The sequence below is a fragment of the Capsella rubella genome, unplaced genomic scaffold, assembly GCF_000375325.1.
Source record: "Capsella rubella cultivar Monte Gargano unplaced genomic scaffold, Caprub1_0 scaffold_4, whole genome shotgun sequence".
NCBI classification, from domain to species: Eukaryota; Viridiplantae; Streptophyta; class Magnoliopsida; order Brassicales; family Brassicaceae; genus Capsella; species Capsella rubella.
The window spans coordinates 6,077,543-6,101,376 of NW_006238920.1; the positions used below are offsets into that span (position 1 = coordinate 6,077,543).

Consider the following 23,834-nt stretch of genomic DNA (forward strand, 5'->3'; position numbering starts at 1 on the left):
TTTCACGTTTGCTATCTCCTTCTCATAAGTCAATTCTTTTGTGTCAGACCTTGATCGCTCTAAAAAGACTCAAGCTCTTGAATTATATTCATTACATGGCTCTTGATCCTTCATCTCGCAGTTGGATACACGATGTCTTCCCAAGCTTCCACGGAGCAGATGTTCGCAAAGCCTTTCTCAGCCACGTTTTCAAGGAGTTCAAAGCAAAAGGAATCGATATATTCATTGATAATGATGTCCCAAGGAACAAACCGATCGGTCAAGAACTCGTAGAAGCTATTAAAGGGTCGAGAATCCTGATCGTCTTGCTCTCGAAGAACTACGCTTCTTCGACATGGTGCCTAAATGAATTGGTGGAGATTATGAATTGTAGTAAAGAGCTTGGTCAAACGGTGATGACCATTTTCTATAAAGTGGATCCAACTAATGTAAAGAAACAAACCGGAAAATTTGGAAAGGTCTTCGAAGAAACTTGTAAGGGTAAACCAGAAGAGGACATTAGGACATGGAGACATGTTTTGGCTGAAGTGGCAATAATTGCTGGTTACCATTCAAGCAACTGGTTAGCCTTCTTGATCACCTCCTGTTACTTTTTCCGAAGAAAGATTCTTGCAACTAGTTAGCTTTTATGATGTAAATGATTATTTTGATTACTAATACCATGTAATTTGACATATAGATCTCTCTGTCTCTTTGTTTTCTAATGGTTTTTACATTAATTTGTTGCCCGTTAGGTGTAACGAAGCCGACATGATCGATAATATTGCGACTGATGTTTCAAATGCACTAAATAATCGTATCCCATCAAACTACTTTGAAGACTTAGTTGGGGTTGAAGCTCACATGCAAAAGATGTTGTCTTTGCTATGCCTAGAATGTGATGAAGTGAGAATGGTAGGGGTTTGGGGTCCTGCGGGTATTGGTAAGACGACCATCGTTAGAGCCTTATATGAAACTCTTCGTAGTAAGTTCACTCATACTGCATTCATGGTGAGTATAAAAGGAGTCTATACAGTACATGGCCGCGACAACTTTGCTCTTATGTTGCAATTACAGGAACAACTTTTATCTCAGACCTTAAATCAAAAGGATTTGAAGATACGTCACTTAGGTGTTGCACCGGAAAGGTTGAAAGATAAGAGAGTGCTTATCGTTCTTGATGATGTGGATCGGTTGCTACAATTAGATGCTATGGCGAAAAAAACTCAATGGTTTGGTACTGGAAGTCGGATTATCATAACAACTCAGGACTACAATCTCTTAAAGGCACATAGGATCAATCATATTTACAAGATGGATTATCCAATTGATGAAGAGGCACTTCAAATCTTCTGCTTGCATGCTTTTGGCCAAAAGTCCATTAAAGATGGTTTCGAGGAGCTTGCCTTGGAAGTTACAAAACTTTCCGGGAAGCTCCCCTTGGGATTAAGTGTAATGGGCTCCTATTTCCGAGGAATGTCCAAGCAAGAGTGGATAGATGCACTACCAAGGTTAAAAGCTAGGCTTCACCAAGATATTCATAGTATTTTAAGATTCAGTTATGACGCATTATGCGATGAAGATAAAGCTTTATTTCATTATATAGCTTGCTTTTTCAGCCATAAAAGTATCCAAACACTTGAAGATTTTCTTGCGTATACATTTTTGGACTTGAGTCATGGGCTTAACATATTAGCTGAGAAATCTCTCATATCTCGGGAATATGGATTTATAAAGATGCCTAGTCTTGTAGTACAACTAGGTAGAGAAATTGTTCGAAACCAATCTGTTCAAAAACCTGGAAGACGCCAATTTTTGGTTGATGCTAGAGAGATATGTGAAGTACTCACCAAGAAAACTGTAAGTTTTCACATTAGTCAATCATTGCCTTGTTCCCTCCAAACTAAATTCAAATCATAACTAACTCTCTCTACTATTATTTTCAGGGTAGTAAAAGTCTTGTAGGTATGAATCTCGACTTATCTGAAATCAACGGTGATTTTGATATAAGCAAAAGATGCTTCGAGAGAATGTCCAATCTCCAATTCTTAAGATTCTACGGAAAAGTTGATGATTATAATGGTTGTAGATTGCACTCTCCACAAAGTCTGAAATATCTATCTCCAAAGCTTCGTTTACTACATTGGGAATATTTTCCAATGACATGTTTACCTTCTAGTTTCAATGCATTTTTCCTTGTCGAGCTAAACATGCGTTACAGCAAACTTAAGAAGCTGTGGGAAGGAGTTCAAGTAAGTAAATACAACTTTTTGGATCTTCTTGTTAAAAAGAAAAAATTGATTATAATACTCTTGTCTTTTTTTAACTTATTTGAAACTTAGATGGTATAATAAGTAGTAAAGCACATAATAATTTCCTTGTATGTTGTCTTTTGCTTTTTTTGGGCAGCCTCTTCAAAATCTCAAGTGGGTGGATTTGAGTTATTCCAAGAACCTTAAGAAGCTTCCTGATCTGTCTTTTGCCACTAATCTCTTGAGTTTAGATATCAGTCACTGCTCAAAGTTGTTGGAGCTACCATCTTCAATTGGAAATGCAATTAGTATGTTGATTTTGAATATCGAACATTGCACAAGCTTGCTGACTATCCCTACCTCTATTGGAAATATTCCTAATCTCAAGATATTTCTTGTTGAGTGTTCAAGTCTGGTGCAACTCCCCTCTTGTATTTGGAATATCACTAATCTCAACACATTTAATCTCGACAATTTCTCTAGTTCCAACGAGGACCCTTTGATGTGGATTTCCAGGATTTAGATCTCAGTGGATGCTCAAGTTTAACAAAGCTTCCCTCTATAGATAATGCCGCTAATCTCCAGCAGCGAAATCTTAAGGGATACTCAGTTTCTGCGGGATTGTCCTCCTCTATTGGGAATGTCACTAATCTCAAGAAATTAAATCTCAGCAACTGCTCAAGTCTTGTGGAGCTCCCTACCTCTATTGAGAATGCTACTTATCTCCACGAACTGAATCTCACTGGATGTTCAAGTTTGATGGAGCTCATCTTCTCGATTAGGAATGCCACAAATTTCAAGTACTTGTCTGTCATTGGATGCGCATCTCTGATGGGGTTCTCTTTCTATTCTATCGAGTGTAACTTCCAGGAATTGGTGAATTGTGTCAAAAGAAGACAAGAATGGGTGAAAGAAAATTTAAATAGTTCTCTTCCTCCAGTGGGAATGTCACCAATGCCCAAGTCTCGTAAATTTTGGAGATCAGAAGAGTACTCAAAGCTAAAGGCTCTTCCACCCAAGCTCGACGTGGAATCTAACTTTCTTTCGTGTAGAAAATCAGATAATGGATCATCATACCAAGAAGAAAAACATGTATCTTGAAGTATCACCTACTAAAAGGTATATAAGTCAAGTCTTCAAAATAGTTGTCTTCCATATCTGTCCAACGGCTCCTTATAAATGCTTTTCCTTTGTCTCTCTGAACAAGTCCGAGTATAAACAACACATTTATAACCCTATGTGCAAATTATTGTTGAGTCTCACTCCCTGGAGGAACTACAGATTGCTCCTTTCACTATTTACATATAATCAATTTCCCTTAACACTTTAAATTAAAACACCAAGTGAGAGACAAATCATAGACACCTTGTTGAGTCTTGGATATTTTAGGTAGAGAAGGAATAGAGTTCTCTAACAGTGATATTGTTTCAGAGGCTTCATCCTACACCCATGAGAATTAAGTCTTGCTTTTCTCTGGTTAATGAGGGCGACGATAGTGAGTCCGCAGAGGAATAAGAAAGGTCTTTAACGGAGCTGTTCCATAAACCTCAGTTCTTTGAGGTTCTTGGTAATGGAGGCAAAGCTTGCTTCAGATAATCATACATGGTTAAGCATCATTGAGTAAAACATACTATTCCAAGTTACTACACTCTTCACTTCTGTTTAACTAAACAAAATTCTGGCTTTTCTAACCCAAACTTTACACACTGACTATGCATGCAGCTGTCTACCGAGAAGCTCATCACACAAAGTAGTAGAAACCTTTAGAACAGAAAAAAAGGACTGAATTCATCACAAGAAAACCCAAAAAGCAACCTCGTATAACTTTTCTGATCTCGCTTAGGACTTTCGTCGAACAGTTTGTCGAACAGTTTGTGTGCTCTATATAAACGAGAGGATGATACATCACCAAAGCAAAAAGACTCGAACTTGGGCAACGCCATTTGCGTACATACGAAATTTGGGATTGAAATTTCCCAAATATTGAGGTCTCCATATTGTCACAGTGAATCGCATTTGCTTATCAAGCTCAAGAACTTGTTCATCTGCATCACTATATATACTCTCTCCTAATAAAGAAAAAAATAGATAAAGTTTATAACTTTCTTAGCCCAAAACTCAGAAATCTCAATCAAATTGGCTGAGACGAAAAAACACATAACAGATAACAACAATGTGATTGTCCAATTTTTTGGCGTTACAAATGAGTAAAAGAACAAAATGTAGTTTCCAAGACAAAACATATTATAGAACAGAGAGCACACCTTCACTTGAATTAGAACATGTTGATGTTTTATACATCAATGTTGGTTGGGTGGGTTTCTCCATTTTGATACAATTCAGTCAATTGTTGTTAATAGGCCATCGATTTGGTGGCAGCTTCATAAAACAAAATCTCTGGTCGAACCTTTCTCTCTCCACAGAATCTGACCACACTCTTCCAGCTACCAACACTCTATGGCATTACCAACAAATGTGTCAGTCATGTTTGGTCTATCTCTAAATTCACAATATGGAAAGACTAAATCAACTCTTTCGTCTTACCTCTGCCTTTAAAGCATCGCGTCTGAGATTGACCCAACGGTTCTTTACATAAGCTAAGCAAATGTGTTCTTCTTCTTCACCACAACCAACCTGCATCAACATCATATACCATATTATGAGACTGTAACCAAGAAGTTAATACAGAAGAACAATAGCTACAACGTTTTATGACACTGTTTTATATGTTTTACCAATGACACAAGCCGGTAGTTAGTGTTTGGTTCTAATCCTTCGTACATCCTGCTAAAATCTATCTCCCAATCCAAAGCCTTTGTTGTTTCAGAAATTTCTGTTTCTGTTTCACTCTTCTCCCATACCAACACTAACATTGCAAAGCCACATAACGCCAACATTGCTTTATTAATGAGCATAATATATGAATTGAGTACATAAGATCACAATCATGGTGGTCAAAACTTACCAATTGTAAAGATAGGTGGGCATTTACTTATAATGTGATGTACGAAGTTTGTTATTCCACAGCCTCCTGTTTTAATGTCACATAACATTTTATATTCCATGCGGATCACCTTACAGATATCCACAAACTCTACATCCCCAAGGGCACACTGCAAATATATATGCACAGAACAACCTTATAAGAGGTAGTATTAGGTTCTGTAGGAAACATAAAGAAGGAAACAAATGAAACATACCTTCAAGTCTCTGATAGAATCTGCAGCCAGAACAATGCCATTAGAACTTTGCTCTGGATAATTCAGTTTCTTTCTGCATTTTCTACAACTCATTCTTTCATTTTCCTCCAACGTAAAAAGGCGAGTTACTAAGCTTTCTTTTTCAGCATTCTTCCAGCACTGCCAAGACTCAATGATGGCTACAAGAACCTCAGCAGCGTCACTCGACTGAAAATGGTATAGAAAAATAGAGAAAACTTTAATATAACAATTAAGCTTACAGACAAAAATAATAATACTACCATGCTTAGAAGCTTACCTGCTCCACAGAAACCATGGAAATAAATTCTTCTAGGGAAACAAGAAAGTCGCTTAAAAGGCAACTGTAGACTCCCTCACTATTTATTTCCTCTGACACAAAAGCAGTAAAGAATTGTTTTAGTGCAGGAGGAACGTGTTCTTCCAGGTGGTCTTGGAATGGTTGCTTATTTTGCATCAAATCTTCTTTGAGCATTTTAATGTTCAAGAGTGCCTGCAATGCCACAATTTTTGTGAACTTCTCGAAGAGAATGATTTGTTTCAATAGACGAGAGCTTAGGTATAAAATAATGTTTTGGTTGGTAACTGCTTTACCTTCAGTGTCATGTCAAGAGCTGAACTGTATCTGCTTGCAGCTTCTCCAAGAGCTGACTCTGAATGTTCCGACTGTGAATCTTCTCCAAGTAGATTTTGCATAACTTGAAGTGGTGAATGAAAGAAATAAGAATTATGCATAAAACTCACATTATTCGTCAATTGAGAAGCTCTTTTACAAACAAAGCCAACTTTACCATCCTCTTGATTAATAGTGTTGGATGAAATTTCCGATTGACGCCTTTCACTTGCATCATCTGGTTCCACAAAATCTTCTACCACTGTTTTTAATGATGGAGACGTGCTTTTCGGTTCAAGGTTGACAGGAGGTTTACTAGACATGTAAGAACACGTTTTGCTAAGAGAAAACCTGAAAGCAATTTATTAACATACGAAAAAGACTCTTGAGGTACTTACTCTTCACCAGTCTTAAGAGGACTTGATATGGTCGTTGAAGTTCTCTGCTGCGTCAGGAAGACAATTCGTTCTTACAACAGATTAACCGAATTTCAAAAAAGGAAACTGAGAATGTAGAACTTCCAAGACCTTTTTGCTTTTATTTTTCTTCTTCTTTGACTGTGATTTCTTCTCTGCTTCTGCTGCACCTGCTGCATCTAACTTGGCTTTGGATTCCATATTCATAATTTCATTCTAGAGGAGAAGATACATAGTAACATATTAGAAACAGTTCAAAGGCCAAAATTAGACGGAAAATGAAATCTCTTTGTATGTAGCTTTAGTTTCAAACAGATTAACAAATTTCAAAAAAAAAAGAAAACTGAGAATGTAGAACTTCCAAGACCTTTTTGCTTTTATTTTTCTTCTTCTTTGACTGTGATTTCTTCTCCTCCTCGAATAAAAGATCTGCTTCTGCTGCACCAGCTGCATCTAACTTGGCTTTGGATTCCATATCCATAATTTCATTCTAGAGGAGAAGATACATAGTAACACATTAGAAACAGTTCAAAGGCCAAATTAGACGGAAAATGAAATATCTCTGTATATAGCTTTAGTTTCAAACTTACCAGCAAGAAAGGTTGCAGCAGTTGACGGATATAAATGCGGTTGTCAAAAACTGAAAGCCTGGTGAGGTCGTTGAGCAAACTAATCCTTGAATTATCAACCAGCAATATCTTGGAATCGATTAGGATAACCTGTAAGTCATCTAGATACTTTAAGATGGGCAATTCATGCCATTATGTTGTTAATAAATTTTAAGATCATGAATGAACCTTGCTATTGGCCACTGATTTCAGAGAGTGTATGGACTTCAACACTATATCATCGCTGACACATTTACGCTCACATATAAGATTTACGCATTCTTCAAAATCGGGGAAATCAAATATTTCCAATGCACCTTCGAGAACATCTCGTACTGCATACACAAATAGTTCTGTATTGAGAGAATTTCCAGGGACTCCCTCTTCGCATCTATCGCATAGAAGAGATGCATAGCTGTTCCACTGATATTCCCGAAGATTTCTTCTCCTTGCATCTTCACTCATACACAAGTCTTCAACAACAGTAAGAGCTACATAATAATGGAAGAGCTGCATTTTCTTTGCATATTTGGTTCCCAAAGTCTTACATGTGAACTGAACAGCTCTCAGAACAGCCACCCAGATATCAAGATTATGTTCCCTGATAGGTTTGGGAAAGATCCTCTCTACTGTATTGTAGTCAGTTAACCATGATATGATATCATCTCCTTGAGCATGTGCCTTGGCGTAGTGAACACTGGGATCAAAAACATTGATTGTCCCGTCATCATCGAATGGAGGATTATTGCTATTCAGCAGTCTTCTGTCCAGAAGCAGAAATGAAAACTCAGGGTCAAAGTCGATCTTTTCTGTAACTTGAGTAGAACCCAAGGCATTGTTCACTGTTCTGCAAACTATATCTATACCATCTTCCCTTTCACATTTGATGCGTTTTAGAAAGTTTAGGATTTGACTGAGTTCATGACAGTCCAGAAAACATATACTCTGAGGTGTTTCCACTAGGTGAGAATCGACAAGACTCTGTTTCGAAACTTCAAGTTTTCCAAGATACTTCAAAGGATACTGCATCACACAGTCTCGAACACTACAAGGGAGAATTTTTAGATCACAAAACTTCACAAGGGAAATTTTGATTTCCTTTAGTAACTTACTGCGCTCTTCATCCACAGCTAAAGGCCATTCTTTGGACCATCCATTCTTATATGAAAACGCTTTCACATCTGCAAGCCGATTTTTGATCATTTCAACGGCAGCTACTGTATCCACTGGTTCCCAACCTCCAATCGAGATCCTACGAGCCCAGTCTTTGCCTATCCTCTTGACCATATCCATTTCCTTAGAAGGTACAAAATCTGCAGCATGTTCTTGTTCAAAATGATTCTTACATTCTTCAGCACTAGAGAACTTTTTCGAACATCTTTCTCGGCATATCCAGAATGTCCATTTTCTGTCTTCCTTGGCAGAATCGAGAAGTTTCTCTAGAGTATCTTGTCCTTTTTCGTCATGTACTCCCTCGACAAAACTTCTAAGCTTTGCAATGCTTACTTTCATAAAATCCCTTTTGGCCTTAACATCCAAACCTAACCAAAACGACCTCAATCCCTTAAACCTGTCCTGAGGCGGCTCTGGACTATTCTTTGACTCCAAATTTTCTGACTCACGTTCTTTTCCTATTAAACCCTTCAGTCTTCCAGTCTTGGAAGCAGAGATCTTGGACTCAGAATCTTCGATTAAATTCTCCAGGTCTTCCTTCGTTTTGGCCAGATTCATTTTCCACTGCAAACTCATTTGAGCACCAGAAGAAGAAGCCGAGTCTTCCTTTTGCTTAGAAACAGATAAAGTTTGTTTAGCTATCTTCACAGACTTCTTGTAATACCTCACTGACCCCATAATCTGTGCCAAAGTGTAGATTGCATGTGCCAAAGCTCCTAATAACTTCTCATGTTCAGAAAAACATGCAACAGAAGCCAACACGCTTGTGAAATCCATTTCATAGTCCACTGCTATCTCCGATAGTTTCATAAACATGTAACCTTCTTCCGCATGAAGAAACCATATGCCCTCGTCTTCCTTGTGGTCCTCAATCATATCTTGGATTATCTCCAAAGCCTTGATGTGATCTCCATTAGCTAAGAGATCTTTAGCCTTTTTGTGAAGCGCAACGCTCTCAGCATCTCTCAGATATGTAGTAGCGTTCATCATAGCTACGATCTTCAAGGTTCTTGCGTTTTCTTGATCTCTCTCTCTCTCTGTTTCAGAGAGATATGTGTGTTGCGAGAAGAAACAGAGTTGAAGCGGGGACATCAACGAATATAACAGCTTATCACGTGAGAGCCACGTGACAAAGCTTGGTAAAAAAAATAAGAAAAAGAAAACCCAATTTTGAGCATTGGGGAATTTTGTCGAACACGTTATGTGCATTTCACTCGTTTGGGATTTTTGACGGATAAATTAACGAAATAGAACCCAAAACTTGAGTGAATCTTCGAATTTGAGTTAAGAGCAATGGTCTTCATATTTGGGGATGAACAAAATTTGGACTTTTGAAAGATTTTGCAGTGAGAGGACGATACAAAGAGACTCGAAGAATGTATAGTGTAGCAAGAGAAGATTGTGACAAGTGTTGTGGAGAAGAATATTATAGTGTGCTGTATTACATTACTTCCACTTTTTATATATTTTTTTATTAAAGCTATTAAACAGTCACTAAATAAATTTTATTCTATAGGAATTGAGCCGATTGTATTATATTTTATAAAAATATTATTTTGGTAAAAGTTAATTATATTTTCAAATTATATAAGTTCTTTTTTTGTATCGTATGTAGAATTATTAATTATTACATATTATGAGAATTGTTACAAAGATAATCTACCATGGGCAATTCCTTCCGACCCTATTTGATTCACTATTGAATACACTTCTTTGCTGAGCTTGAACGTCTCCTTCTCTATGCTAACCTTGGACACTATCTTCTCCTTCGATAGCTAGAATCACGGCGAACGATTCTAATTGTGCATCGTTGGAGATCTCGTGTAACCGTTGTCTCCATTAATCTACAGAAATATTAATAAACCGCTATATAGGTTCGAACCCCAGACATCCTGGTGTAGAAACATTACTAAACTTTTGGTCAACACCATTAGGTCAATGGGGTTTCTATTATATAAGTTCTTTAAAACCAGTATTTTATCAAAAATTGAATCATATTGATTATTATGTCGAGAGTAAAATGGTGAGATATTATAATATTGCATTCTTTTTTTTCTTTTTTTTTTTTTAAACAATGGTGACATAATATTGCATTCTTTAGAAAGTTAGATCACATGAAATTAGAAGAGGACACGCAAAAAAAAAAAAAAAAAAAATTGAAAGTGTATAAACCATTTTTTTTTTTAAATATACGCCCTCTGTTTCTAAAATATAATTATTTTAGGGAAAAAATTGTTTCAAAAAGATAATTTTTTAAATTATCAATGCTTTATTAATTGCGGTTTACAAATTTCAAGATAAATAACTAAATACTATTGGTTTAGCATTTTAAAAACTCGTAGATTACAAAAATTAATACAATTATTATCAAATTTTAGATTTTTTTTTAATATGCGTGAAAATCTTTAAAAAATTATCTTTTAGAAAGAAAGAGTGAATAATAAAATACTGAACATCAAGTTGATATAACAAAATATTGATTTGAAAAACATAAATCAAAGATTTTTAGTCTTTTTATACCATTATCTTTTTTCTTAATTTTATTAATTCCATCAAACACAACCTAACCTGTAAATAGTCTAACAATCTACAACACAAGTCATAATATTCGAAGAAACAAAGAAACCTTCAAGTTCTTATATTTTTTGTTATTATTATTATTATTATTATTTTTTTGAAACAAACTTCTTTTATTTCTGATACATAATAAAATCTATTTTAATCTTGAGTTTATCCGAGTGGGACGAGACTGTTCAAAAATAGAAAACCTAAAACGAAAAGGAAAATAGTTAACTTATTATATAAGCAAACCCAAAAACGTGAAAAACTTATAAACCCTAAGTTTTAATTTATTTCTCTTACGCACTGGTCATCAACGAGAGAAAACAATGGTGAGGTTCCATCTTCCATGGGATTTGGTAGAGGAGATACTCTCTAGAGTTCCAGCTACATATCTTAGAGAGTTACAATATACTTGCAAACGTTGGTACGCTTTATTCAAAGATCATGAATTCATCAAGAAGCAATTAGCTAAAGCAGCAAAGTCGCCAAGTATGATTCTCTTGTTCAGTAGTTCTAAAGTTTCATCGCTGAGTATCAATAACAATGTTGCTGTTGGTGATGCGTCTATAGAGTTTACTGCTAAACTTAACTTAGAGAAGTCAAAAGAAGTCAAGATAACTCAAGTAGTTCAGTGCAACGGCCTATTGTTATGTTCAACTAAAGAGTTCAGCAAGAGTGAACTCGTGGTTTTGAATCCATGTACTAGTGAAACCAGATGGATCAAACCAAGAAGTGTTTACAAGGTGTCTGATAAGTATGCTTTAGGTTACGAAAACAAGGATAAAAACTCATACGAAAGCTACAAAATCTTGAGGTTTCCATCTGATTATCAAAACCTTTTGGAAATCTTTGAGCTGAAGTCTAACTCATGGAGAGTTCTTGCTAACATACCTCTCATAGTGAAACAATGCATTATCGGAAGAGGCGTGTCTTTGAAGGGAAATACCTATTGGCTTTCTAGTTTTGAGGAGGATGATGGCTTCTTTATACTGAGTTTTGATTTCACAACAGAGAAATTTAGATGTTTGTGTTTTCCATTACATCTTCCTGTTATGATTGATTCTTATATTTTAGGCATATCAGTTGTCGGAGAAGAGCAACTCTCGGTGTTACATATGAAACTTGATACAAAACAGGTATTTGTGGAGATATGGGTGAGTAAGATTGATACAGCTGAAACTGTACTGTCGTGGAGCAAATCCTTTGAATCATCCTCTTACTTTGATCATCCGTTTGAAACATTTGTGAGTTTCGTCGTTGACGAAGAGAAGAAAGTGGTTGTGTCCTGTGGCAGAAGAAGGGATTACAAGAAGAACATTATATCCATTGATGGAGAGCATCACTGCAGAATATTTGATTATCATACAAACCAATCAAATCCTTTAAAGTGGTTTCTCTTTAGTTATGTTCCAAGTTTAGTCAGCTTAAACCCACCAATGTAACCTTTTAAGATTTATCTTATGTTTATGATATTTTGCTTGCTTCTAATCTACTAAATCTAAAACACACTATTGATGTTAATCTTATAACGTTTGGTGATTCAAGAGCCAAAATCAATAGATGAGTCTTCATTTTGAAACCCTTGTTAGGACGTTGATCGGACAATTTCGTAACACAGAACTTCTGGCCTAACCTTTCTTTCTCCACAGAATCTAACCACACTCTTCCAGGTACCAACATCCTATGGCATCACAAAACACATATATCAATCATATCTGGCCAGACTAAAGTCACATGTCAACTCAAAGAAGACAAGAGGCAACTGTATGGCCTTACCTCTCCTGCAAAAGTATCACGTCTGAGATTGACCCAACGATTCTTTTCATAAACTATGCAAATGTGTTCTTCTTCACGACAACATACCTGCATAAAAATTGTTCATCTTCTTAGATAAATACAGAGGAACAATAGCAAAAGCATCTGTGATCGAGTTTTAGATGTATTACCATTGACACAAGCCGGTAGTTAGTTTTTGGTTCTAAGCCTTTGTACAGTCGGCTGATATCTATCTCCCAGTCCAAAGCCTTTGCTGTCTCAAATATTTCTTTTCCAGTTTCATTCTTCTCCCATTCTAACACTAATGTTACAAACCCACAAAATACCAACATTGCTTAATCATAAGCATATCAAATGAAATGAGTATATAAGATCACAATCATGGTGGTCAAAACTTACCGATTGTGAAGATAGGTGGGCATTTACTTATAATGTGATGAACAAAGTTTGTTATTCCACATCCGTCTGCTTTTATGTCACAAAACATCTTATATTCCATACGGATCACCTTAAGGATATCCACAAACCTTATATTCCCCAGAGCGCGCTGCATATATGAAAGCACAAAACAGTCTTATAAGGGGAAGTACCTACTTATAAGGAAAGATAAAGAGGGCACTAAATGAAACATACCTTCAAGTCTCTGGTCGAATCTGCAGCAATAACAATGCCGTAAGAACTTTGCTCTGGATACTTTAGTTTCTTTCTGCATTTTCTACAACTCATTCTTTCATTTTCCTCCAACTCGAAGAAGCGAGTTACCAAGCTTTCTCTTTCAGCATTTTTCCAGTAATGCCAAAACTCAAGGATGGCTACAAGAACCTCAGCAGCACTGCTCGACTGAAAAAAAGCAGAAAATAGAAAAAAAATTATAAAACAACTACGCGTACTGACAAAGTAACAATAATACCTTCTGTTCTCCACACGAACCATGGAAATAACTTCTTCTAAGGAAGCAAGTAAGTCTCTCAAGAGGCAACTGTACATTCCCTCATCTTTTATCACCTCTGACACAAAAGCAGCAAAGAACTTTTGTAGCGCAAAAGGAATTTGGTCTTCCAGGTGGTCTTGAAATGGTTTCCTATTGTGCATCAAATCTTCTTTGAGAATCTTAATATTCAAGAGGGCCTGCAATACCACGTGAGTTTTTTTTGCTTCTCAAAGAGAGTATCGAAGTAAAGAGATATGCAGTGGATTAAATCAGAAGACTAGAATTTAAGGTATTGAATAGTGTTTCGGTTGGTAAGCTTCACCTTCAGCGTCATGTCAAGAGCTGAATTGTATCTGGCTGCAGCTTCTCCAAGTGCTGATTCCAAATGTTCTGAATGAGAATTTTCTCCAGGCATGTTTTGCATAACTTGAAGATGGCGAATGAAACAAATAAGAATTATGCATATAACTCAAATCATTCATCCGTTGAGATCTTTTACATGTTTAACTCAAATAAGTACTAAGAATTTTGCAAATAACTCAAATTGGTCAACTCTAGTACCTTCCTCTTGTTTGACAGTGTTGGATGAAATTTCCAATCGACCCCTTTCACTTGCAAGAGTATCACCTGGTTCCATAGAATCTTCTTGCACTGTTAGTGATGGAGACGTAATTTCCGGTTCATGGTTGACAGAAGTTTTACTAGACATGTAAGAATATGTTATGCTCAGAGAAAATTCGAAAACAGTTTATCAACATGCGAAAAAGACTCTTGAGGTACTTACTCTTCAACAGTCTTGTAAAGGGGACGAGACCTGCTCGTTGAAGTTCTCTGTTGCACCATGAAGACCATTCATTCTTACAAACGAAAATAAACAAAAATTCAAAAAAGCAATTGGGAATTTATAAACTGCAAGTCTTAGAACCTTTTTGCTATTACTTTTCTTCTTCTTAGGCCGTGACTTCTCCTCCTCGAGTAAAAGATCTGCTACTACGGCATCTAACTTGGCTTTGGATTCCATATTCACAATTTCATTCTAGATGAGAAAATACATAATATCATATCAGAAACAATTCAAAGGCCAAATAAAGCAAAAAAACAAAAATCTCACAGTATATAACTGAAGCTTCAAACTAACCAGCAAGAAAGGTTTCAGCAGTTGAAGGATGTAAGTGCGGTTATCAAAAATAGAAAGCCTGGTGAGGTTGTTCAGCAAACTAATCCTTGAATTATCAACCAGCAGAATCCTCGAGTCGATTAGTAAAACCTGTAAGTCATGTAGATATTTTAAGATGCAAATTTATGTCATTATGTTGCTAATGAAAATTAAAAACCAAGAATGAACCTTGAAGGTGACCACTGATTTCAGACGTTTTAAGGACTTCAGCACTATATCATCGCCGAGATTTTTACGCTCACGTATAAGATTCATGCAACCTTCAAAATCAGGGAGATCAAATGTCAGATCCGAAGCTCCTTGGAGAACATCTCGCACTGCACACAAAAACAATTTTGTAGCGAGGGAATTTCCGGGGACACGCTCTTCGCATCTATTGCAAAGAAGAGATGCATAGCTGTTCCACTGATCTTCCTGAAGGTTTCTTCTACTTTCTTTTTCCCCCTTGCACAAGTCTTCGACGACAAGAAGAGCTTTACTATAATCTAAGACTTGTAGTTTCTTTACATATTTGGTTTCCAAAGTTCTACATGTGAACTGAACAGCTCTCAGAACAGCCAACCAAATATCAAGATTATGTTCCCTGATAGGTTTGGGTAAGGTCTTCTCTACTGAATTGTAGTCAGTTAACCATGATATGATATCATCTCCCCGAGCATGTGCCTTCCCGTAGTGAACATTGGGATCGAAAACATTGATTGTCCCCCCATCATTAAGTGGAGCATTATTACTTTTTAGCAATCTTCTGTCTAAAAGCAGAAATGAAAACTCCGGGTCAAAGTCGATACTTTCTGTAGCTCGAGTAGAACCCAAGATACTGTCCACTGCTCTGCAGACTAGTTTTGCACCATCATCCCTTTCACACTTGATAAGTTTTAGTAAGTTTAGGATTTCATTGAGTTGTTGACATTCCAGAAAACATATACTCTGAGGTGTTTCCACTAGGTGAGAATCAACAAGAATCTGTTCAGAAACGTTAAACTTTCCAAGATGCGTAACCGGATAAAGCTTCACCCAGTCTCGAATGTTACAGGAGAGAATTTTTAGGTCACAAAACATCACAAGGAAATTTTTGATTTCCTTAAGTAACTTACTGCGCATTTCATCTGCAGCTAAAGGCCATTCTTTGGACCATCCATTCTTATATGAAAACGCTTTCACGTCTGCAAGCTGACTTTTAATCATTTCAACAGCAGCTACCGTATCCACTGGTTCCCAACCTCCAACCGATATCTTACGAGCCCATTCTTTGCCTATCCGTTTGACCATATCCATTTCCTTAGAAGGTTTAAAATCTGCAGCATGTTCTTGTTCAAGATGTTTCTTACATTCTTCATCACTAGAGAACTTCTTTGAACATTTCATTCGACACATCCAGAGTGTCCATTTTCTGTTTTCCTTGGCAGAAGCGAGAACTTGCTCAAAAGCATCTCTTCCCTTTCTGGAATGTACTCCCTCGACAAAACTCATAAGCTTCGGAATGCTTACTTTCATAAAGTCTCTCTTGACCTTAACATCCAAACCTAACCAAAACGACCTCAATCCTATAAACTCACTCTTAACCGGCTCTACACATTCCTTTGACTGCAAAACTTCTGCCTCACTGTATTTTTGTAGTAAACCCGTCAGCTCTCCAATCTTGGAACCAGCCATATTAAACTCTGCATCTTCGATTAAACTCTCCAGTTCTGTCTCCATATCTTTCTTCAGCACTTGCAAAGTCTCTTGAGCAAGAGATCCTGAGTCTTCAGGGTAAGTAACAGATAAACCCTGTTTAGCTACCTTCACACATTTCTTGTAATACAATACTGACCCAAGCACTTCAGCCAAATAAAAGAGTCCATCTGCATAAGGTCGTGATAACAACACATGTTTCGAAAAGCATCCTACAGAACCCAACATGTACACAAAATCAACGTACGGGTTCTCTGTTGATTTAGCTAGATCCATGAACATGTTACCTTGTTCGATATGAAGTAACCACAAGTTCTTGTCTCCCTTATGTGCCAAAATCATATCTTCAATCATCCCCAAGGCCTTGCTGTGATCTCCATTAGCGAAGAGATCTTTTGCTTCTTTGTAGAGTTTTACTCTCTTAGCATCTCTCAGAAACGTAGTAGTCTCCATTGCAACAACCATATTCTCAAGATTCTTGAGCTTTCTTGTTCTCTCTGCTTCAGAGAAAGAAACAGAGTCGAGGCGGGAACGTCAACGAATATAACAGCACGGTACAATCATATCACGTGAGAAGCACGTGACAAGGGTTGTAAAGAAGAAAAAAACAGAGACTTTGTGAGGATTGGGGAATTTTATCGAACACCTTGTGTGCATTAATCTTTTGGGATGTTTCACGAACAACTCAACAGAAGAGAAGTCAATTTTTTTGTGAATCTTCGAAGTGAGAGCTGTAGTCATGTTTGGACTGCTCGTAAGATCTCTCTCTCGTTTTGAAGGCGGTGGAGAAGAAACCAAAGAGACTACTACGTTTCTGATTTCTATTTGTTTGTTATGGCCTTTGACGTTTTTAATCATAAATGACTTTGTGTTTATTTCTTGATTTAATTTTTAACAAAATGAAAATACTTTTTTCTTATACTTTTAATATTTCATATTTATGTAATTCTAGAGGCTACAAATATCAAATATTTAGTAAATAGAAATTTATTATATATATGATGGATTTAAAAAAATATTAATATTTTTAAAAAAGTTTTGATGAATAAAAAAAATAATAAGAATAGTGTTATATTAAAAGAAAATCAACTAGGTTTTTTATTTGTAATGTTATATTAAAAAAAAATTGCAACAATGAAATATATCAATTGTAAATAAGAACACTTTGACAAACTTGTGACTCTAGTACAGTAAACATTGGTGACTATTGCTTACTGAACAACAAAATTGCCACAAATATTACAATTAACATAAGAAAAATAAGATTGGTGTCTTGAATTCTCAAGTCTTGTTGGTTAGCTTCGAGGAATCTTTGATCTTCTCTCTTAAATAAAACATCGGAATCGGTACATGTCTTGGGGAAGGAGCAGCACCCATCGTGACCGAACCAGCAAAAAACTCTGCTTCTTGAGTCGTCGGTGGTGCTTCTTGATGAGTCGGTGGTGCATCTTGATGAGTCGTCGGTGGTGCTTCTTGATGAGTCGGTGGTGGTGCTTTAGCTTGATGAACAGGCTTGTCATCATGAACAGGCTTCTCATGAACAGGCTTCTCATCATGAACAGGCTTCTCATCATGAACAAGCTTCTCATCATGAACAGGCTTCTCATCATGAACAGGCTTCTCATGAACAGGATTAGGGTTAGATTGTGGCTTTTCAGTAGTAGTAGTAGAAGGTTTGAAGTAAGGTTTTTGTGAACGTTTCTTCAAGCCCAAGAGAGGAACAACTCTTTGCGGAACATGTAAGAAGGAGTTACGACAAAAGTGGTGGTAACCTATGCCCTGTGGTGTAACAAACGGAACAGCAAAGTAGTCTCGGACGAGGTAACGGTGTATCAACGTAACCGACATGTTCGAGTGATACTTGTTGGTCGTGTACTAAGAAAACAGCAGAGTACTCTTCTTTCGTCTTTAGCTTTAGACAAAGGAGAGCTAAGAGCTTGATCGATTGAATTGTGAGAAATAATGAGAGGGTTGCATGGTGTATTTATAATCATCGTTACGTTGAGTTCTTTAAAACTTTACTAGGACTTGGAATTAATTAAGCAAAAAGGAAATATTTGGGATATGTTTACTATGACTTAGCGATATGTTTTGGAATTGGAATTGGAACTGGCACGTGTTTCGGTGAAGGAACAAAACTCATTGTGACCGAACCACCAAAAAGATTTCTTGATTTAGATTGAGATTATCTTTAACATGATCCGATTTAGATCGTGATTTCACTATATTTAAGGGTTTAAAAGAAACTTTTTTGCCGACAAACACAAATAAACAATGGTTTTGTTTATGAAAATAATGTTATAACTTTTATATATATATATTCTCTATAACTATATATATATATATATATATATATATATCTATGTATATATTCTCTATAAAAGCTCACTCAAATGTCTCCTTCCGCTGCTGACGGGCACAATATGTGGATCATTTTTTCGACCTTTCAAGCTTGTTAATCCTCTCTTTGATTTGCTCATTTTCTTGATAAATCTTCTTTAATTTATGTTTAATTGCCTTTTCATTTTCTACATGATTTTCAAAGATAGTTGACACTCCACTTCTGACGAATGATTGTTCTTATCTCACTAGTGATTACATAATCATGTTTGAACCTACAAATAAAATCAAATTAATTACACAAATAATACTACATAATAGATCAAGAAAATATAAAGTTTTTCTTACCAAAACGTTCCATTAAGTCTTGATGTATTAAGAACACCTAAAAACCGGAGTGCCTCCATGAACTTGGCCTTCGTTTTCCATAGGATTGATCTGAAAAAATATGTTTCAAAATAACAACGTTAATACTAAAATAAAAATGGGATTCTATAATAAAAATTGTGTTTACGTTTAGAGAAGAAGTTGTTCTTGTGAACGTATTGTATTGATAAAAGTTCTTAAAATATATATAATCAAAGTAAAACACAATCGTATCTTTGATATCAAATTTTTTTAGATTTACCCTAATCTCCGAAATATTATTAACAACAAAAAATTAGCGGGAAGAGGTGGGAATATTATTTCTTTTTTCTTCATAACCGAAATGCAAAACTTTAAACTAATAAGATTTCATTTGCTGGATTTCAGTTGTTTTCGAAATGATTTAAGTCACTTAGTTACAAATTGATTTAGAAAAAGGGTTACAGTAAAAAAGGGTCGTGGTCTCGTGGATATGCTTTAGAAAATATATGTGTACTCTTTTGGCTTATCTAAATGATATCTAATCATTGTCTACGCTGTACATAATATTAAGTACTTTTTGGCTTATTCATGATCATTATTAAGTGATAAATTAACTAAAATGTGGTAATTAATTTTCTTGACTCTACAGCCATGAACTATACTAGGCACAACATAAAGAATAAGCACAAAATATTTAAATAACCAAATAATATTATATATAATTTAATATTAATTAAAACGCAACAAATATGTTTCATTTCGTAACTTAGTAAGAACATATGAATATATAATATTATATATATAGACATAAGTTATATTTAACTTATATGTTGCAATAGAGTAATTGAATGTTGTAATTACTATGGCAAAATTGTCACATAATTTGTCACATATATTTACTATAATTTTGTTGTAAAATAGCTACGGTTCATAATCGTTAAATATTTCTTAGAAATTTTGCAAGAGTTTTTTATATGTCGTAAACATATTGCTAATTTGGGATGAAAACTGCAATTTAAACCTTTGTAGTTAATTAGCAATAAATTTCAAAGAAAATTGCAAACATTGCATTTATATTGCAAACATATGGCAAAATTGTTGCAAATATTATGTTGCAATACCACTATTTCGTTGTAGTGACGTTTAATACTGCAACTCTTGGTAAGAATTTTCTTCTCTTCTTCTTGAATAATAATAGTTCCCAATAAGCGTTTACGAGGGATAACAACAAGTGTTTTGGGCTCAAAGAGTTCAGATAAAACACAATAAATGTGTTCAGATGATGAACTTGTTGGCTAGACTATTATTTCATGTTTTTATTATTGGACCTGAAGTAGTTTTGTTTAAGCCCAAATCATTTATTGTTTCTGTTATTGGACTTGAAGTAGTTTTGTTTAAGCCTAAATCATTTATTGTTTCCGTTATTGGACCTGAAGTAGTTTTGTTTAAGCCCAAAACACTTTTGTTGTTTTATTTGTTGCATACCTTCACCCACTATCTCTTTCTTTATATCAAGCTATTAAAATATCATAATTATATTTTCAATTGCAGCTTCTAATGGTGATGGTTTTTGGGTAACTGATATGTGTTTTCGAAACACAGCCGGGCCGACAAAGGGACCAGTGGTAGTCCTCCATGTCAGTGGAGACATATCCGTCATATACCGATGCAGGATGGAAAGATGTCAGGATGCTCTATACCCTCGCAGAAAGCATCAGTTTTATAGAGACTGCTACATCACCGGAACGGTCGACTTCATCTGTGGATACGCATTTGTTGTCTTCCAATATTGAACCATTGTTGCAAGGAAACCAATGAACAAGCATGTCATCATGATCACAGCTCAAACACGCCCAGACTTGGAGAAAATATCAAGATTTACACTTCAAAAATGCAATATCACAGGCATCGCGGATTTAACCAGCGTTTAAGATTGTGTTTATAAAAAAACAAGATAAACGTCCTTTCAAATATTTCAACCACGTAAACAATAAGCACCGACTAATCAATAAGCACCAGCTAATCAACTGCACCGCCTGATTTTAATTATTTTATTATAGCCTGGTGAGTACAAATTTATTATAGTTTTTGATCTTCTTTTTAGATAATAAAAAAAGAAGTAATTAGTTATTATATATATATATATAAATAATCTTTTTTCCGAAGCAGGCTAGCATGAGAGAGTAGTGGTATATAACATTCATAATTACTTGTTTGTGCTTTTAGCCTTTCTATTTCATCACTACAACAGCTAAGAGCACCTCCTTGTTTAAGATATTGCTTAGTGTATGTTTAAGATATTGCTTATCATTGTATGTAATGAATATAATCATAAAAAAAAAAAATATTGCAAGAACCATAGATTAAATTGTGATTATAAGCAACACATAAACACCACTTTTAAAAATTTAATAAAAAAAAATGATTAGCACCCTTCAATAATGCTTACCATTGGAGGTGAGTGCTTTAACTAGCTCATAACATTGATCATGCTCTACTTAGGATACTTCTAAAACTTTTGTACCTTATATTATATGCAACAAGTCAAATCTTTTTTTTTTCCTGCAAAAGTCATATATTCACCGTATATTATAAAACAAAAAAAGTCACATTGTCTCCAGTGGCCTTAAGTCAACATACGCCAAACATAATCTACTTTGAGGCGATTTGACAAATTTACCTTTTTTTTTTTTTAATTTCCCTTAGACTTATCAAACATTTAGTAAATAGGATTTTATTATTTATTTTAGAACTGATTTATAAAATACTGATTATAATTTCAAAAACGTTTTGATAAAAATAATAAGAATAATAATTTTATTTTCAAGTTGTACATTAAGTTCTTTTTATTAAAACAATATTTAAGACAACTAAACAAATTACATGCACTTTACTAGTGACCTCTTATTATTCATTGTTTGTTTTATCCTTTGGCCATAAATCTAATTTAGAACTGTAGTCATGTTTTGTATTCCACATGTCTGAATCCACTTGTTTGATTCACGATTCTGATAACTAGATTTTTTATTATTTTCTAGTGATATATTAAATACAAACTCTGCAATAGTGAAATATCAATTGTAATTAACAGGAACACCTTTACAACTTGTGACTCTAGTACAGTAAACATTGGTGACTATTGCTTACTGAACAAAAACAAATTGCCACAAATAATTACAATTAACATTAAAAAAAAACAAAAGATTGGTCTCTTGAATTCTCAAGTCTTGGTTAGCTTTGAGGACTCTTTGATCTTCTCTCTAAGATAAAACATCGGAATCGGCACGTGTCTTGGGGAAGGAGCAGCACCCATCGTGACCGAACCACCAAAAAACTCTGCTTCTTGACGAGTCGGTGGTGGTGCTTCTTGATGAGTCGGTGGTGGTTCTTGATGAGTCGTCGGTGGTGCTTCTTGAGTCGTCGGTGGTGCTTCTTGTTGAGTCGGTGGTGGTGCTTCTTGATGAGTCGGTGGTGGTGCTTCAGCTTGATGAACAGGCTTCTCATCATGAACAGGCTTCTCATGAACAGGCTTCTCATCATGAACAGGCTTCTCATGAACAGGACTAGGGTTAGATTGCGGCTTTTCAGTAGTAGTAGTAGAAGGTTTGAAGTAAGGTTTTTGTGAACGTTTCTTCAAGCCCAAGAGAGGAACAACAACTCTTTGAGGAACATGTAAGAAGGAGTTCCGACAAAAGTGGTGGTAACCTATGCCCTGTGGTGTAAGAAACGGAACAGCGAAGTAGTCTCGGACGAGGTAACTATGTATCAACGTAACCGACATGTTCGAATGAGACTTGACGGTCGTGTACTAAGAACAGCAGAGTACTCTTTCTTCTTCTTTAGCTTTAGACAAGGGAGAGCTTGATCGATTGAATTGTGAGAAATAATGAGAGGGTTGAATGGTGTATTTATATCATTATCATCGTTACGTTGAGTTCCTTAAAACTTGACTAGGACTTGGAATTAAGCAAAAAGAAAATATGCATATCCATACGCGTTTGTTAAATCCATAACATATTTGTTAAATTAGATTTTTCCCACTTGTCTTGAATTTATCTCTTTAACCGGATCCGATTTAATTAGATTGTTGAATTTCACGGTCTTTAACGGTTTTTGAAGAATAATCATAGATAAATGTGAATACTTCTAAACTAAGATATTAACAATATTACTCCAAACAAAAAAAACGATTAACCTAACAAAATTTTAACAATATTTTAAAAGATAAATGTGAATACTTCTAAACTAAGATATTGACAAATTATATGTTTTTATAGATTTTTATCAAGACTTCGATTTATTAGTGAATCCACATTAATGGTTTGTGGCTACCCATGCATGGCCAAATTGCCATGAATCCATGGAACTCGACAGCAGTGATTAAGTTGGTTGATGTTGTGATGAATGTGATATACCTCTCTCTCACTTTTTTTCAATCCTAGGTTTTGTGCAATGTTGTTTATATAAATTCCCATTTAACAAATATGTGATGCATTTCAAGACAAGTGGGAAGAATCTCTTATTCATATCCGAGACTTGCCAAATGAACATGATTAATTACGTTCTAAATTTATAGAGAAATGTGCCGGTTTGGCTATGGAATTCCAAAAATACTTTTATCGACTTTGATGATGTAATAAGTCGACTCATGATTTTCTTCATATAGGGAGCTTACCATCACTATACATTTGCATGCAATAACACATTGTAAAACTTCTTACCAAAAAAAATAATAATAATAATAACACATTGTAAAACTTTATTATA

General features: G+C 35.4%; 6 protein-coding genes across 9 annotated transcripts; 2 read left to right on the forward strand and 4 right to left on the reverse strand.

The window, feature by feature from the left end:
• The first annotated feature begins 95 nt into the window (after positions 1-95).
• Positions 96-3,464, forward strand: LOC111831081 (disease resistance protein TAO1-like). Its single transcript, XM_023784590.1, has 4 exons — positions 96-562; positions 735-1,839; positions 1,926-2,231; positions 2,389-3,464. The coding sequence occupies exons 1-4, from the start codon at positions 96-98 to the stop codon at positions 2,752-2,754; spliced, it is 2,244 nt and encodes a 747-aa protein (XP_023640358.1). The 3' UTR covers positions 2,755-3,464.
• A 903-nt stretch (positions 3,465-4,367) lies between these two features.
• LOC17888906 lies at positions 4,368-9,617 on the reverse strand. Of its 2 annotated transcripts, XM_023785092.1 has the most exons (13): positions 7,276-9,617; positions 7,069-7,197; positions 6,846-6,968; positions 6,590-6,694; positions 6,461-6,504; positions 6,241-6,377; positions 6,044-6,147; positions 5,730-5,942; positions 5,432-5,638; positions 5,197-5,344; positions 4,967-5,097; positions 4,776-4,865; positions 4,368-4,686 (listed from the first exon to the last, which is right to left on the reverse strand). In XM_023785092.1, exons 1-13 carry the CDS (start codon positions 9,466-9,468, stop codon positions 4,585-4,587), a joined length of 3,726 nt encoding a protein of 1,241 aa, XP_023640860.1. In that variant the 5' UTR covers positions 9,469-9,617; the 3' UTR covers positions 4,368-4,584. The 2 variants fall into 2 exon arrangements, with proteins under 2 accessions (XP_023640860.1, XP_023640861.1); XM_023785093.1 differs by lacking the exon at positions 6,590-6,694 and having other exon boundaries at positions 6,461-6,507.
• A 1,530-nt stretch (positions 9,618-11,147) lies between these two features.
• On the forward strand, positions 11,148-11,983 carry LOC17888580 (F-box/LRR-repeat/kelch-repeat protein At2g27520). Its single transcript, XM_023784591.1, has 2 exons — positions 11,148-11,844; positions 11,958-11,983. The coding sequence occupies exons 1-2, from the start codon at positions 11,148-11,150 to the stop codon at positions 11,981-11,983; spliced, it is 723 nt and encodes a 240-aa protein (XP_023640359.1).
• On the reverse strand, positions 11,930-17,151 carry LOC17890068. 3 transcript variants are annotated; one of them, XM_023784324.1, is made up of 13 exons: positions 14,874-17,151; positions 14,667-14,795; positions 14,454-14,564; positions 14,313-14,359; positions 14,090-14,229; positions 13,851-13,954; positions 13,528-13,725; positions 13,231-13,437; positions 12,997-13,144; positions 12,768-12,898; positions 12,598-12,684; positions 12,455-12,502; positions 11,930-12,106 (listed from the first exon to the last, which is right to left on the reverse strand). In XM_023784324.1, the coding sequence occupies exons 1-13, from the start codon at positions 16,842-16,844 to the stop codon at positions 12,047-12,049; spliced, it is 3,381 nt and encodes a 1,126-aa protein (XP_023640092.1). In that variant the 5' UTR covers positions 16,845-17,151; the 3' UTR covers positions 11,930-12,046. The 3 variants fall into 3 exon arrangements, with proteins under 3 accessions (XP_023640092.1, XP_023640089.1, XP_023640091.1); XM_023784321.1 differs by having other exon boundaries at positions 13,231-13,725; XM_023784323.1 differs by lacking the exon at positions 11,930-12,106 and having other exon boundaries at positions 12,220-12,502; positions 13,231-13,725.
• A 509-nt stretch (positions 17,152-17,660) lies between these two features.
• Positions 17,661-18,227, reverse strand: LOC17889069 (early nodulin-75). Its single transcript, XM_006295735.1, has one exon. The coding sequence runs from the start codon at positions 18,225-18,227 to the stop codon at positions 17,661-17,663; it is 567 nt and encodes a 188-aa protein (XP_006295797.1).
• A 4,060-nt stretch (positions 18,228-22,287) lies between these two features.
• LOC111831082 (early nodulin-75-like) lies at positions 22,288-22,848 on the reverse strand. Its single transcript, XM_023784592.1, has one exon. The coding sequence runs from the start codon at positions 22,846-22,848 to the stop codon at positions 22,288-22,290; it is 561 nt and encodes a 186-aa protein (XP_023640360.1).
• Positions 22,849-23,834: the final 986 nt, after the last annotated feature.

What these genes read in the sequence shown, in the direction of transcription:
- LOC111831081 (XM_023784590.1), top strand. Translation starts at nt 96, where the DNA reads ATGGCTCTTGATCCTTCATCTCGCAGTTGGATACACGATGTCTTCCCA. An exon ending in GGTTACCATTCAAGCAACTG is followed by an intron (nt 563 to 734) that starts GTTAGCCTTCTT and finishes GTTGCCCGTTAG; the next exon opens with GTGTAACGAAGCCGACATGA. An exon ending in AGCTGTGGGAAGGAGTTCAA is followed by an intron (nt 2,232 to 2,388) that starts GTAAGTAAATAC and finishes TTTTTTGGGCAG; the next exon opens with CCTCTTCAAAATCTCAAGTG.
- LOC17888906 (XM_023785092.1), bottom strand. Translation starts at nt 9,468, where the DNA reads ATGCACATAACGTGTTCGACAAAATTCCCCAATGCTCAAAATTGGGTT. An exon ending in CCATGGTTTCTGTGGAGCAG is followed by an intron (nt 5,639 to 5,729) that starts GTAAGCTTCTAA and finishes TACCATTTTCAG; the next exon opens with TCGAGTGACGCTGCTGAGGT. An exon ending in GCGATGCTTTAAAGGCAGAG is followed by an intron (nt 4,687 to 4,775) that starts GTAAGACGAAAG and finishes GTAATGCCATAG; the next exon opens with AGTGTTGGTAGCTGGAAGAG.
- LOC17888580 (XM_023784591.1), top strand. Translation starts at nt 11,148, where the DNA reads ATGGTGAGGTTCCATCTTCCATGGGATTTGGTAGAGGAGATACTCTCT. An exon ending in CACAACAGAGAAATTTAGAT is followed by an intron (nt 11,845 to 11,957) that starts GTTTGTGTTTTC and finishes GATACAAAACAG; the next exon opens with GTATTTGTGGAGATATGGGT.
- LOC17890068 (XM_023784321.1), bottom strand. Translation starts at nt 16,844, where the DNA reads ATGGTTGTTGCAATGGAGACTACTACGTTTCTGAGAGATGCTAAGAGA. An exon ending in CACTGTCAAACAAGAGGAAG is followed by an intron (nt 13,955 to 14,089) that starts GTACTAGAGTTG and finishes GCCATCTTCAAG; the next exon opens with TTATGCAAAACATGCCTGGA. An exon ending in ATTCGACCAGAGACTTGAAG is followed by an intron (nt 13,145 to 13,230) that starts GTATGTTTCATT and finishes TCATATATGCAG; the next exon opens with CGCGCTCTGGGGAATATAAG.
- LOC17889069 (XM_006295735.1), bottom strand. Translation starts at nt 18,227, where the DNA reads ATGTCGGTTACGTTGATACACCGTTACCTCGTCCGAGACTACTTTGCT.
- LOC111831082 (XM_023784592.1), bottom strand. Translation starts at nt 22,848, where the DNA reads ATGTCGGTTACGTTGATACATAGTTACCTCGTCCGAGACTACTTCGCT.